Source organism: Leptopilina heterotoma, unplaced genomic scaffold (genome assembly GCF_015476425.1).
Source record: "Leptopilina heterotoma isolate Lh14 unplaced genomic scaffold, ASM1547642v1 Lhet_144, whole genome shotgun sequence".
Taxonomy (NCBI): Eukaryota; Metazoa; Arthropoda; class Insecta; order Hymenoptera; family Figitidae; genus Leptopilina; species Leptopilina heterotoma.
Window position 1 is genome coordinate 336,526 of NW_025110862.1, and position 16,319 is coordinate 352,844.

The 16,319-nt window shown below is 26.3% G+C and overlaps 2 protein-coding genes across 12 annotated transcripts in view; one reads left to right on the plus strand and one right to left on the minus strand.

The window, feature by feature from the left end:
- Positions 1 to 16,319, plus strand: part of LOC122498227 (neurexin-1) — a 413,730-nt gene that overhangs the window by 221,856 nt on the left and 175,555 nt on the right. For all 10 annotated transcript variants that reach the window (XM_043605873.1, XM_043605868.1, XM_043605865.1 and 7 more), the window contains 2 exons: positions 576 to 602; positions 9,360 to 9,518. In XM_043605873.1, coding sequence (XP_043461808.1) covers positions 576 to 602; positions 9,360 to 9,518 — 186 coding nt within the window. The remainder of the gene's footprint in view (positions 1 to 575; positions 603 to 9,359; positions 9,519 to 16,319) is intronic.
- On the minus strand, positions 12,828 to 15,500 carry LOC122498237. 2 transcript variants are annotated; one of them, XM_043605891.1, is made up of 8 exons: positions 15,342 to 15,500; positions 15,013 to 15,149; positions 14,768 to 14,914; positions 14,590 to 14,640; positions 14,427 to 14,519; positions 13,439 to 13,531; positions 13,170 to 13,301; positions 12,828 to 13,061 (listed from the first exon to the last, which is right to left on the minus strand). In XM_043605891.1, exons 1-8 carry the CDS (start codon positions 15,359 to 15,361, stop codon positions 13,009 to 13,011), a joined length of 726 nt encoding a protein of 241 aa, XP_043461826.1. In that variant the 5' UTR covers positions 15,362 to 15,500; the 3' UTR covers positions 12,828 to 13,008. The 2 variants fall into 2 exon arrangements, with proteins under 2 accessions (XP_043461826.1, XP_043461825.1); XM_043605890.1 differs by having other exon boundaries at positions 14,590 to 14,643.

Sequence of the window (16,319 nt, forward strand, 5' to 3'; positions counted from 1 at the left end):
GTCTCGGTAGGTCGCTTCAAACTTCTCCTTGAATACGTAATGGTTCTTTTTGCGAACGAGAAAAATGCATCGAACCAGCTAGTTGCATAATAATTGTACCAAAAGTTCTGCTCCTTTGCTTCTCATACATCCCTTAGGACTTTATCTCTTTCTCTTTTTCTCCCTCTTCACTCGCTTCGAATTCTTTTCGATTTTATAGCATGGAAAAGCGCCTTAATTTTATTGCATCAAAAAGAAAGTTTTTCACTGAAAAATAATGGTTTAATGAATTTTAAATTTCTCAGCAATTTTGCTGTCAACTTGTAAAGGATAAATTTTTTACAAAATAATTTGTTTTTTTATAATATAATAATTTTTTTAAATTTTTATTTCATTTCAAAATTGTAAATTAAATCCTACATTTTTGAAACTTTTGAAATATTTCAAATATTTTCTCTTCTTTTTTTAAGCACAAAAAATTGCGATTTTCAATTTTTATATAGTATTAAAACACTATTGAAATTAGCAAAAAAAAGTTTCTTTTTATTCTTTAACTGCAAAGGAAGACTAATTTTTTCTTTTTCTCTCTGTTTCAGATTTCGTCTATTACGAGATTTTGTAGGGTGAGTGAGCCTTTTGAGTATTAATCTTTCTACTTTTAGAATAAAAAAATATATATATATGAAAGACACTATAAAACCTCGAGAAAAAAAGTTTTCAAAGACGCTTTTTACGAGGTAATAAAATAGGAGAAAAGTAAAATTTAACTTTTGACCTGTCATGGAAAATTTAAATGCTAAGGACTTCCTATTGCGTATAAAGTACACTTTTATAGTTATAGTTTAATGGTTATATTTATAGATATATATTTAATATAAAAAAAAATTTAGATCTCGAAAAAAATTTGTGACCTTTGTGACTAAATTCGTAACGTAATTTAAATATTTGACTTGTTGGAAAATTTATATTTGATTCGAGGATTAAAATTAATTTTACATACATTTTACATCAGAAAAAATTTGTGACCTGTATGACTAAATTCGTAACGTAATTTAAATATTTGACTAGTTGGAAAATCTATATTTGATTCGACGATTAAAATTAATTTTACGTACGTTTGAATTTTAATGATCTTATATGTAGAAAAGAAAAAGATTTTTAATTGTCAAATCCTGAAAAAAACGTGAAACTTCGTTGGGAGATGAACAGATCATGCTTCCAAAAACTGTGGTACTAAAAATAATTCCTTTTTGAAAACCACAAAATTGCCTTTTCAGATATTTTAAATAATACTTTTTCTATAAAAATATGAAATTATGATAAATATTCAAAAAAGTTTACTTATAAATAAATTCTGTTTTTTTTTGAAAATCAGGTCTTGATTTAATTTCTTTTATTCTGAGCGCTGCAACAATATTTTTAGAATCCAATTTATAAATTTTAAATAAAAATTAACGTTATCGACGTTTTAATTTTTTTCAATTTATAAACTGCCTTTTCAGATATTTTAAACAATCCTACTTTTATGTAAAAAAATTAAATTATTTAATTTCCTTTTTACTCTGAGCATTTTAACTATATTTTTGGAATTCAATTTTTAAATTTTAAATAAAAATTAACGTTATTGACGTTTTAATTTTTTTCAATTTATAAACTGCCTTTTTCATATATTTATAATAATACTTTTATATATATATATATAAAAAATAAATTATTTAATTTCTCTGTTACTCTGAGCGTTTCAACTATATTTTTGGGATTCAATTTATAAATTTTAAATAAAAATTAACATCATCGACGTTTTTATTTTTTTCATTTTAAACATTGCCTTTTCAGATATTTTAAACAATAATTCTTTTAAAATTATTATCCACTTACAATCTGAATATAAAAAAATATTTACATCCTTTTGAAATTATTAATTATTATAAACTTTTCTGTGTTTATTTTCTAATATTATGTCTTACAACCCCATGCCTCAGGGATATTATTATCTTGTGAAATAATACACTCTATACACTCTCTGAAAGATGATAATTTTGGAACTTAATAATTTTAGGAAGAAAAGAAAAACGATTTTAATTAAATATGATATGAAATAAAAATAATAACACGAGAAACTTGAGCTCTAGTTTAAAAAAAAGTATTTATAAACTCGAGACTTGTTATGACTTAAATTTTAAAAAATGAGAAAGAATTTTTTTTTAATCTCAATTGTGGCTACAGTAAAAATTTAAATAAAGGAATTTTTTATAACTGCTAATAATAATTTAAATAACGACGCGACGCCATCTTAAAATTGATTTTAAACGCATAAATTCAAATTATTCAATGAAGACAGAAATATTTTCGTACATTTTATTTTTAACACGATTACAGCTACTTTGATTAATGTATAGTTGGAAATGAAAATAATTAATCAAAATTATATTATCATTAGGGAGAAATAATAGTGAAATGTGTCTCTTTAGGAAGAGTGGGGAGGGGAGGGAGGATTATTCGTAATGCCAGTGGTTGGCGTGGGGTTAAGGGGGTTAGGGGGTTAAAATTAATGTAACAGGTAAGCTGCAGCACATTGCAGTCAGTATAAATTTACACTCTCCGCAGACTCATATGTTCCTGGGCAGGGTGCTAATTCGCATTCAGGAATTCGCCTTCCAGTAACCGTCTCTGCAGTATCGCTTACCAACCCCTTAAAACCCCCCCACCCCCACCCCTGCGTTAAATAAGTTAAAACTACTTTACTCTCGAGTCATAATATTTTTCACCTTCCCATTTCAATTCAGTATTACTCTTTTAAATTCGACATCATTTCCTTTCAATAATCCCGTGTTATGGTAGAATTTCACTTTACCCGACGAACGAAAAAGTTGTCGTGTAGTTATAAAAGTGTTTAACGACAAAAATTTGTTAAAATATTGACATTTTCATACGTGGAACGGAAAAAATAATTCATATCTTGTTGATCACTGTAATTATTTTTAAAACTGTAAAATTGCCTTTTCAGATACTTTAAAAAATACTTTTTCATAAAAAAAATTATTTAATTTCTTTTTTTACTCTGAGGACTACAACTATTTTTTTTTGAATCAAATTTATAAATTTCAAATTGAAATTAACGTCATTGACGTTTATATTTTTTTCAATTTAAAAATTGCCTTTTCAGATATTTTAAACAATACTTTTTTATAAAAAAAAAATTACTTGATTTTTTTTTACCTGACCACTACAAGTATATTTTTTTTAATCCAATTTATAAATTTTATATGAAAATTAACGTCAATCGACGTTTTTATTTTTTCTTCAATTTAAAAATTGCCTTTTTATATATTGTAAACAATACATTTTTATAAAAGTGTTGTGTTTATAATATATTTGATTATTCCATTCATTCTTTATTATATGGATAAAAATTGTTGTTAACAAGATAGTTATATTAAGCAATACCTTTTCATTAGAATTTTGTGTTATAATAGACCTATTCATTTCCATTCATTTCTATTGCGTATGCGTTACATGTAATTGAATTTACGTTTCAAGTTTCGGCCCTGTTTACAGCTACTGCATTATTTAGATGTGAAAAAAAATTATTAAAAGTGTTTTAAATTTTTATATGTTGTATGAAAATGCAGTACAATGATTGAAAAAAATATTGGAATAGATTTAATGAAAAAAGTTAATGACTGAGCACATGTGAATTATTTTATCAATAAGTTATTTTTTATATATTAATTTCGAGTATCTTTTTTAAAGTTTTTTCAATTTTTATTTTATGAACAAAGAAATATTGGAAATTAGAAAAATTTCAATTATAATTATTCTAAATCTGGTGTACAAGGTACGTTATAATTTTATGGCTTGGTGACTTTAATTCCTTAAAATTTTCAATAAGAATAAAGTAATTACGTCATAATGAAAGTACGAGAATTCGTGTCCAAATTAATGAATTGTTTTCCCTCATTAGAAAAAGTACTTTTATGAAAGAAGAAGAAGAAGAAAACAAGTCTCTCTTACAATCTCTCTATAAGCTTCAAGGCTCCACGAAATTTGTTTAATTAATTCTCGCCGCGAATCTCTCTAGAGTTCAATATCTTCAGAATATCTCCACTTGAAACTAGATTCCCTTATGAAGAGGAACTAATGAATTTCCAAAGTCAAAGTGCTTTTCCATTCTGAAGTGGACTGAACATTGTTCGAGTGAAATATGGATTTTATCAAATAATATCTTATATATTGAAACATATTGTGAGAATGTGAGAGAATTTCTCGAGATTTTGAATAGAAAAAAAAAATTTTACATATTTTTTTTTTTATTTTATAGGCATCATTTGCTCTTCATATATTACCCTTTTTCTCAAAATATCCTTTCTTCTCAAGTTTTCCTCGGCTCATTTGCATAAGTATACGAATAGGAGGGCGATACAAATTTATACATATGTGCATCATCCCAGAGCTGTGACAGCTTTGGAATAAATTAAATAAAAATGCAAATTATTTGAAATTTCATTTTGGTTCTTTTCCCCTGTAACACCAGAGGGAAAGCATACAGAGAAAAGGAAGTTGAAACTGAAAGAGAGTGTAACTGGTAAAAAAAAGCTAAACTTTCTAGTCGAAAGCATCAATTTTTTCTGTCCCGTTAAAATACTTTTCAATTTATATATATTTTTTAAACATAGAATGTTTTATGAAAATTTATTTTCAGGTAATAATAATATAAAATATTTTATAAAATTAAAACAAAATTAGCTAATAAATTTTTATTTATGTTTTTAATGTTATGACTTTATTATCGAAAGATAATAAAAAATAATATTCAGTTGTTAATAATTTTTTTTTAAATATTTAAATAATTTTGGGTTGTTGGTAGAAAAAATTTTTTTTTCAAGTATAAGAGAACTTTTTTTTCGGGATGGCGGAAGGGGTGAAAGTCCTTTCTGAAAATTAATTGTAACCGCAATCGCGACAGTAATCGCGCCAAAGCTTCCCCGCAGTAGCGCGTGTAATGCCAGCTTAACGCGTTTGCGGAGACATAATCCCAGCAGGATGGCGAATCCGCTGTAGGAACTTTTTAATTAAGCCAATTAATCCCTTCTTCACTGTTTCCTTTTCGCCAATGAATTTTCACTTTATTGAAATCAAAAATAACAGAACGCTAACTTTATTTCCCATTCAATAATATAATTTCCTGTAGTTAAGAGACAAAATTCTCTATTCGTAAATATATTTTTAAAGGAACAACATTAAAAACTAATTACCAGATACTTTTTATCCTTATAACCTCCTTTAGCCTTTTTAATTAAACATTTTTAAATTACAATTAATCGAAAATTAAACGTTACTCAAAATAATTTTAATAATTAAATGTAGAAATCACAATAAAAAAACTCTTTTTAAAAAAAATTTCTTTTTACAAATTTAAGAAGGAATATAATTCTTTCCGACATTCATACTCAGTGAAGCAAATTTGATTCTATAAAAGTCAAAGAATAAATAACAATTTATTACATTTATGATAGTGTTTCTAAAAAAAAATATTATGTTGTCAAAAAAATTGTATTTTTTAATAAATAAAGAGTGAGGGAGAAGAAAGAAAACAGAATAAAGAAGGTTATACATTTATGCGACAAGAAAGCTGTTGGACGAGCCCTGCAAGCTTTACCACTAAACCCATTAATTACCGATGTTTTTCCACTGAAATACCCTGTTACATTTCTGCCATAATTCACTGTCGCTTTTGCCCTATTCTTGCGCGCTCGAGAATAGTCTCTGCTGAATCACAAGATTTTCCTATCCACAAACTAAACAACGTGTTAGCTTTGACAAATTCAATTTCCCTCCCCCAAAGTTTGCGTTACTTTTTTATATTCGTTGGCAATTAATTTGAAAAAACAAAAATTAAATGTCAATTTTGCTTCCTAATTAAAACCTATTGTTAGTTAAATAAATAAAAAAGTTAGAATAAAAAGTATTGTTTAAAATATCTGAAAAGGCAAATTTATATAGTTTTAAGGGGTTCAATCCAGTTATGACAGTCGAAAAAAAAGTCGATATTTTAGGAATTTTTTCTGAGAAAACTATTGAGTATTTCAGTTTAAAAATTAATGCACATGTATACTTTGAACTTTATTTTGACATATTTTATTTATAAAAATAATTTTTTTTTTAAACTTTTATAACTTTGACATTACCGACTGTTGGAAAAGTAGAAAATTCTTTAAAAATAACGAAAATATTCGCCAACGAAAATAGTTTCTTTAAAAGTTTAAATTTTCGTGCAGAATTTGACATTACCGACTGTTGGAAAAGTAGAAAAAATAAAGAATTTTCTACTTTTCCAACAGTCGGTAATGTCAAATTCTGCATGAAAATTTAAACTTTTAAAGAGACTATTTTCGTTGGCGAATATTTTCGTTATTTTTAAATTGACGTAGAAAAAGTGCCGTAGCATTCCGTGTTATACTATAAAAAGAAAAATATTATTATCGTCCTTGATATTGCGTGGAATAAGCAGTAGTAGTTAATTTTTTTCTTCTCTTCCTCTAGAAGAATGGCGATTACTTTGTGAAAGTGCTTTTCCTAGTGGCTTATATTCTTGTTATTTCCGACAGACTGTGAGAGGTATTTGCCAGGGGATCAGAATTTCAGCGGGATTCAAACTCTTGGGATTTGTCGCATGTGAATCTTAGCAGAAGGTACAACGGATAAAGAAGAGAGAGAGAGTGAGCGAGTGAGTGAGTAAAGTGAGTGAGTGGTTCTCAAGTAAACACTAAAACGAAATGTTTTCTCAATGGCGATTCTGAACCTTAAAAGTCCGAAAGGCTTCCTCTTTTATCAGACTTTGAAACGATGGATTCACGTCGTAAACCATCCTCCAGTCGAACTAATGCCGCATTAATTATTTAAGCCATCTCACTCTACGTGAAAAACGACCTCGTTCCCCCCAAACCTCCACTCCAGCCCCCCCCTCCTCCCCCACTATGAAAACCCCCTTCAAAGTCTCATACCTCCATCCGCAACAAGATCGGGTTAAATCAATAAGAATCGTCCTTCCATTTCGTATATAGAGAAATACTTTTCAATTTAAAAAGTAACACTCGATTTTTCAATGACCCAAACTGTTTTCTCAACATTCTGGTGAAATTTTCTTCCCATTCTTTTCGAGGAAATTGATTCTTTGTTAAAATTAGGAGTAATAGACAAAAAAAGAAAATACCGAAGGAAAATTACTGATATTTTATTATAACTTTTTCTGCAAACGGTAATGTCTGATTAAAACATTTTTTAGTACCATAGACGCGATATACTTATCGCAATATACATATTCATTAATGTGAAATTTTTAATAGACCTTTTTATTTTAATTCGGAATTAGATTATAATTAACGTTGGTCCACAATTCGGAATTCAATTCATTTGCGAATGCGCCTGCGTAGCAGCCATGACAGTGCACAAAAGTTTCGACCCTGTTACTGCGTCAACATGTATTTGAACAATGTCTTTTCCTCATGTTATTTTAGAGAAAGAAGATGTGCCTGGTGCAAAATTAGTGTAAAATTTAAACGTAGAACCACACAATGTAGTGCAATTAAAAAGATGGGTGCAAATGCAGAAAATAGTCAACTGAAGGAAGAGAAAAAAAGTTGCGGTTGCACTGTGAGGTTATGTTAACTATGTATTGTTATTCACTGATGAAATGTCAAAAATTAAACTCAATTTTTATGCAACATGAAATATTGAACACAACACTTTTATAAAAAGATATTGTTTAAAATATCTGAAAAGGCAATTTTTAAATTGAAGAAAAGATGAAAACGTCGATGACGTTAATTTTCATTTAAAATTTATAAATTAGATTTAAAAAAATATAGTTGTAGTGCTCAGGTAAAAAAGAAATCGGATAATTTTATTTTATAAAAAAGTATTGTTTAAAATATCTGAAAAGGCAATTTTTAAGTTGAAGAAAAAATAAAAACGTCAATGACGTTGATTTTCATTTAAAACTTATGCATTGGAATAAAAAAAGGATAATTGTAGTGCTCAGAGTAAAATAGAAATTAAAAAATTTTTTTTATGAAAAAGTATTATTTAAAATATCTAAAAAGGCAATTTTTAAATAAAAAAAAATATATAAACATCGATGACGTTCGTTTCAATTCTAAATTTATAAATTGAATTCCAAAAGTATACTTTTGCAGTAATCAGAGTAAAAAATAAATTAAATAATTTATCTTTTTTATAAAAAAAAGTATTATTTAAAATATCTCAAAAGGCAATTTTTAAATTGATGAAAAATGAATAACGACAAAGTATTTTATTCATTTAAAAAAAAATTACATTACTAATTTTTAAAAACGTTAGTTCGGCAATTTGTTTAATTAACAAAGACTTGTTTTAAGTAGTATCTGAAAAGGCAAATTTAATGCTTGAAAATGTAATTATTTTTAAAATTATATATTTTTACAAGCTTCTCTTATCTTAATCGAAAAGAAACACAATTATTTATAATTACATTAGTCGATAATGTGCAACTTTATTTACTACCTTAATCATATTGGAAACACTGAATTGTCACATTTGCTTTACCAGTTGATGTTTAAAAAAATGAGATTAAAATGTTAGAAATCCGATTTAATATTTTTGTGATATCCTGTTGTATAATAGTTAGACCAATTTTTTATTTTTATCTAAACCGAAAGGCCAAAAAATATAGATTTTAACTTACACTTAAATACTTTAAAATGAAAGGTATTTTTTAAAGTATCTGAATAGGCAATTTTAGGATTTAAAAAAATTTTATTATTCATGTACTGTATTTTTACTAATCGTAAGCAGACAGTGATATCTCTGTTGAATGAGCACTAAATTGGATAGTGAAAAAATGTAAATTTGTTAAATTATATTTTTTTTAAACTAAGAAAAATGAAGGAGTTTAAGATGTGGGATTTTTCTCATTTTCGGAGATAAGAGGGCTGGCTGTGGATTTAGAATCGTTTGCGGAAAGCTGAGGATGATTTAGGACATTTAGGGGATGTCAGGTGGTTTCGACAAACGAGGCTAAGTCAAGGCATTAAATCGCTTTTATAGTTTGAAAGCACTTACGCCATTTGAGAGAGAGATCCGAAATAAAGATTATCATCTAAACAGATTAGATTAATAATTATTGTTTAGGAATGACAAAAAAAATATCATAGAATTTTACTTAATAAATAGTAATACATAAAGAAACATTACAATCATTTGGAAAAGTATTGTTTAAAATAACTGAAAAGGCATTTTTTTCGCTGTTAAAAATAAGGTCATAAAATGAAACATTTTTTTAAAAAAATTTTGCATAAAAAAATTTTCCTTTGCTGAATTGTTTTTTCATTATTATTTTTCAGCTGTCGGCAAACGTAGATGGAATTTATACAGAACATGGTCACACTGCTGGATCCTTTACGAAATTGGCGAGTGATCGACTTTTTGTTGGTGGCGGCGCTGATGCACGATCATTGACGGGTGCAAAGGGAATAAACAATTTTGTCGGCTGTCTCAGAAAGGTGAGTCTTTTTTCTGCATTTCAATTTTCATTTTTTATTTATTATAAATTTTTTTAAAAAATAGAAGACCCATCATAGTTTTGAACAAATCCTTAATAATTATTCCAAAAATTCCTTATTCATTTCTATTTAAAGCAATTTGGAAAAGTTTTTCAATTAGCATAATTTGGCAAAATTTATTGAGAAATTTCTCCCCCTTTATATAATTCATTAAAAAAAAAAAAAAAATAAGACGAGAAAAAAATGGTAATTAATTGGGCCACAAAATGTCGGCATGACCATTAGTATTCGAAATGAGAGTGCCTGTGGTCACGCTAAAGTTGCCCTCTTAAAAAGGCAATTACGAATAGTCGTTATGCATTTCTAATTTGCTAACCTTATATATACCAACCCCCTCCCCTCCCCCCAACCCTTTTTCCCTTGTTACCTGCCGTAGGGTGCTCCTCAGGCCGAGATACCACACCCGTTAAAATATTTCTCCTTAACCCTCCATATTAAGGTCCTTTTTGCCAACGATTTCGAGATATCGGATTTTATTTGCAGAATTCTCATTAAAAGATAAAAGGGTTCTTTTACCTTTTGTTATACGACAAACCCCCCCCCCCCCACACACACACATACACAATATGAAATTTTCTATTGTCTCAAAAACATTTACAATCCTCCGCAAAAGAGTTTATTTTAGATTTAATTAAATTAAAATCCCCAAACTTTGGGGATTTCAAAACATTTTTTAAATTCACACGCTGATGACTATAGATAATAATGTGTTCTGTTTTATCGACCAAAGCCAATTATCTAGCGCGGATAAGTGAAAATTGTAAAATATGTAGTACGCCTGGGACTCACCCAGGATTTTCTCAAACCCAATTGGCATAATATTCATTGTTAAAAAGTTTGATTATAAAAAGTGATGCTTGTCATTGCATTTTTATGCGGTATTTGAATTCTAAAATTTGCCACTCAGCCGAATAAATAAATTGTTCAATTAATATTAGAATTTAAAGTAAATTAAATTGAATAAAATTAATTATAAATATAAATTTAGTGACAGTGTAATAATTAATGTGTTAATCTTCTTACCCCCCCCCCTCAGTTTGTTAGGAATTTTCCTAAAAATTTCTGAATTAGTCTGGCTTAATTAAAATTTTAGTAAATTAATCTTTTAGATACAAGTAAAATATCCTGGCGCTAAAAATAAAATATTTTCTCTAAATTTAAAAATTAGTAAATTCAAATTGTAGATAACGTTGAATTGTAACCTATTGTTAGAAGAAATTTTGAGGAATTTTGCAAAAGTAGGATAAGAGAAGTGGAATGAGAATTTTTATTTTTGAAAAAATATTGATATTGTTAAGAAAAATCAAGTTTTGATATTATTTTAAAATTGTTTATTAACATGTCACATTAAATACAATAATTGCATATCTAAAATACAGAATTTAGGCAAAAATTTGGTAAACATTCTTATTTCAAATTTTTAAATTATTATTTTCTAATGTAACATTATTGTTTTAATAATCTATTCATTACTCTTTGAAAATTAATTTTTTTGAAACATGTTTTTAAATTTTTCAGGAAGCTCTTTTACAAATCCTGAAACTAAAAACATTTAATATTTATTTTCAATATCATTAAAAACAAATCTTATTTCACAATATATAGAGTTAAATATTTCATATTATATTAATTTTATAATTGCTTACCAGAATCATAAAGTTCCGACATAGAGCCTTTCAAATTATTATCTGAATTTGTTTTGGGCATTTTCATGTAACTTGTCAATATTACGAACATGCATATCACGAATACAATTAACAAACTAAAAATAGTAAAATACAATATTATTTTACGTGACAAAATAAACTTTCGAATTGCAATTTTTGAAAAAAACCATGAACTGAAAAATATAATGTTTTTTTTCTTTAGAAAATAAAAACTTACCAAATTTTTGTTTGATTCATTTCTCTTTGATTAAATATCGGGAAAAAACTTAAAAAAATTTCCTTTAGCGTTTTCTGTAAGCCGTATTGCGACTATTCCGACAACTTAATGAGAAAATATTAGATACAAACAATTTCTTACTTAATAATTTCCTTCAAAGAAAACGTAAAAAAATGTATGTAAACTGAATTTTATATACATTCGTCCAATAGAGAAACAACACATAGAATAGATTAAAAGAACAAATAAATTTTGCTGTAAAAAACGATAAATTACTCTATATCGTATTTAGAAGATTATTTAAAATTTTAACATCAAAATCACGAAATAAGAAATTTTTTTCTTTCGTTTTGAAATTATTTAGAAAAAAAAATTATTTTTCAATAATAAATTCCTTAATTTGTTCAATTAATATAATTTGTAAAATCATAAAATAAAATTGATTCGTTAAAAATATTTTTTAATTTTTAAAATTTATTTTTCTCTATTTTTTTAAACTTTGTGCAATATACTTAAAGGCAAATAAACATTTTGCAGAAAAAAAATTGACCTGGAAAATTAAAATAAGATATTTTTAGATTTTTTAATTTAAAAGAATATATATTTTAATAATTTTCAACAGTCAAACTAGAAATGTAGTTTCAAAGGAATAAATAGAGAAAGAAGGAAAGGCAAATTTTTAAAAAATGTGAAGAAATAATTTTAACGAATAATTTTTTAAATTAATTGAAAGAATATTTTTAAAATTCTCTAGAGTTACAGTCGAAAATAATATTTTGCAAAATTTTAAAACAGTAAAAAAATGCATTTAACAGTAATGATTAAATTTTTTTTTTAATATTTATTTCGCTATCAGTAAGAGAACATTATTAAATTTATTTTCCCGCTATTTTATTATATTTACATCGTTATTTATTATTTAACAAAGTTTGGAAATTTAAAAAAAAATACAAATTTTTTTATTTTATGTTTTTAAAATTTTAAACATAAAATATTTTATTTCGTCTTTCTTTTTCGAATAAGTAAAAAAATTATAATGAAATATGAAAACGTTGTAAAAATTTATATAAAGCAAAAAAATGAGAAATATTTTCTAATTTCGAAAACTCTTTTTTATTAAAGAAAAGCTTTTCCGAAGCACGGAGGTACTAAGAATTTTTTTTATAATTTATTTCCGATTCAGAAAAAATTTGTATCTTGAAAAAGGACGCTGGTGTTGTAAATTTATTTTTACTATTTTTGGAGTCGAATATCAAATTTGGGCTTTTTTCATAAAATTTGAGCTTTTTTATAGAAGAGCTTTTTCCGAAACAACAAGAACTTTTTTTAAAAATAATACTTAATCTAAAGAAACGTAAACTTCAGTTACAGATTCAAATGAAACGTTTATTTAAATCATTAATTTATTTTAAAACATTTTGAAACATTTATTAATCATTAATTCATTTGAAAATAATTATTTTTCTTTATTTGTAATTAAATCTTCAGCACTTGCAATCACATGTTCGGTACTTGTAGTTACATCTTAATTATTTGCAATTACGTTTCAAAAATCTGTTGTATCGTACATCACAATACTTTTACTTTCATTTTCTGTTTCTAAATTTAAAAAGAAATTAATTTCCATAAGTTATTCACAAAACAATATTCTTTAAATATTTCTACTAATTCCAAAAATATATTATGCTTCAAATTTTATAACCTTACCATTTGTATTTTTTATTCCATTCTCCGAGTTTATGATTACTTCTTTAGCATTTGTGATTACATCGTTAGTACTTGGAATTAGATCATCTGCGACTTTCTCAGCCATTAATTGTGCACTTAGACTTTCATTTCCTATTTTTCAAATAAATTTCATTTTTAATTATAATTTTTAATTTTTTTTTTTTTTTTTTTTTTAATTATAATTTTTAATTATCATTTATTTTTGACAAAAAATGAAGAAAAATTAGTTATATCTTTAAAATGCTCACGACTTTCTGTTGTTTCGATTACATCCTCAGTGGTTGTGATTACATTACCATTACCTTCAAAGTCGTCAAATTCTTTGTTATGATTTTCATTTTCTGCTCGAAGGAAAAATAAATTTTTTTAACATTATTGATATTTACAATATTGTTTCTTACATATGATGACTCCCATTAGGATGTATTGAATGTCATTTATTTTTTTTTGTCCTACCTGCACGGAAAGTATGTCATTTCGGGCACTTAAGGCGGGCGCAAAGTAACACATTACGCCCGGGAGTGGGGGAAGCGGGCGGAAAAGTATTTTGCGCCCGCTTGTATGACGTCAGCGGGCGGTAAAGTATTTTCCGCCCGCTTCCCCTACCTCCGAGCGGGCGGAAAAGTATTTTGCGCCCGCTTGTTAATTATTCGATTTTCTTCATTAAAATGCGACATTTTCGACTTTCTTTTTATGTTGACTATAGAACTGCAAACATTTTCAACTTGTTTTATTTTGTCTATAAAAATTTGCAATTTTTTTTTTATTTTCTCTAAAAAAAATAATGAGACATTTGGTTTTGTTCCCATTTCGTTTATCAAAATTGTCAATTTTAAAAGTTCTTGTTTCAGTTTTGTTCAATTATTAATTACTACGTTCTAAATAAATACTATGTTTCCAGAATACATAGTTTTTTATTTCTATTTTAAAACTTCTATCATTATAAACTTCATTCGATGTAATGTTTATATAGAGCTTAATTTTTAACTAATATGAGCGTTTAATCGTGCGTGCCCTCAATGTCATACTTTCCATGCAGTTAGGACAAAAAATTATGTTCGCATCATGGGCGCAAAGGTGATTACGACTTTGGCGAAATTTCGGGACCTCGGGGACACTTTCGCTCCCTCGGCTTCGCCTCGGGCGCGAAATTGTGTCCCCTCGGTCCCTTCATTTCGCCATCGTCGCAATCACCTATTTTGCGCCCTTGTTACGAAAATAACTATTAATACTCACTAATTTTTGCATTTTCTTTACTATCATTAGTGGTTGTAAATAGATTTTGCATTCGACTATCTATGGATATTTTTGCATTTTTACCCTCATTTTCTGTAATATGAAAAAAAATTATTTTCTGTGCTTGATATTTGTAAAAGTTTATTTGAAATTTTTTTTATACCATCATTTTCTCTACTGCTATAGTCAAATTTTTCAACTTGATTTTCCATTCCTGCTATAACGGAAAAATAAAAATTTACTTTCTTACCAACACTGTTATTAGAAACTTTTTCTTTAAAATTTTCAATTAATTTCTAGTTTGGGTTAAATAGTACTTAATTGTTCATCTTTTAACTCACCAAACTTTGTATTTGTCTTATTGTCTTCTATTCCTGAGATTTTATCTTCAGTACTTATCATATCATTATCATTTGTGGTTACATTTTGACTGCTTGAAATAAAATGTTGCATTCTATTGTCTATAGATATTTCCTCATTCTTGATTTCTGTTATTCAACATAATTTTTTAAGAATTCAATTTGTTATTTGAAAATTTTATTTTATTCGTTGTTTGCTATTAAGAAATATACGGATTCGTGAATACCTCTTTCACCATTAGTCGTTCCATTAGTCATTGTACCATCTAGTACAATGATTCTATTTACTTCATGATTTGAATTCCATTTTTCCCACAAAAACACACAGACTAAAATAGCCAATATCTCGACTATAATTAATAAACTGTAAAAAAAATTTTTCTGGTATCAATGTATACGCCATTATTTTAAAAATTTAAAACGGAGACTAGCTCTTCTCCCATGAAGAAAGTTTTACTAACTTCAAAATTAGTCTTCAAATATTAGTTTACCTTACACTTAGAATTGTAGAAAAATTCTTTTTACAATAATAAATTATTATTGTAAGACTACTCACCAAAATGCAGAAGACTTCATTTCAATTTTAGAAAAAATAAAAATTTCTTCTTAAGTATTTATTTTTGAATTGTAATGTTTGCCACGTACAACAGAACTAAACCGTGATTTTAAATAAAAATATTTTATTATTTTGTATTTTTATCTAAGAAACATTAAAAATATTACATTTAAAATATTAAATATTTCAATGTTCCAAAAGTAGAAATATTTGAAAAATTTTAAAGCAGTAAATTTTGCCTTAAACAATAAGGAATATTACTATCAGTAATAGATAATTATTCACTTGAAAAATGATTATTGAAAAAAAATGTATGGGTATTAAACATTTTTTTTTTATTTATAAAAATTTAAAAATCATACAGTCGGAATTGGGGGATGAAAATATCTCATAGTTTTTAAGGCCTAAATAGATTATTTATTTATTATTAAAAATCGACCCCTTGTACTTATTTTTCGTTTTATTTTAATCAGAGAAGTATTGTTTAAAATAATCTGAAAAGGCATTTATACAGTTTTTGAATAACCATTATTTCTTTTTGTACTACTATTTATATTGTCTTTGTACCAACAGACTTTTTAAGCAAGAAATCTTTATTATTTCGAAAAGTAGGAGAAAATTTAACGATTAAAAAATGTTTGTCCAATTTATTTAAATCAACCTTGTTATTTTAAATATTACTCTGACATTAAAGATTCTATCAATAAGTTTATTTCATAATTAAATTATACATATATAAGAAAAATATTCTAAAGTCAAGCAGGAACTTAGCAATTATATTAAATTTTAATAAATTAAAATTTTTTTTTCAAAATCCACTTTAGGGAATTTTTTTTATTTTTGAAAAATATCGATATTATTAAGAAAAATTAAGATTTGATATTATTTAAAAATTTTTTATTAACATGTCACATTAAATACAATAATTACATATCTAAAATACAGAATTTAGGCAAAAATTTGGTAAACATTCTCGTA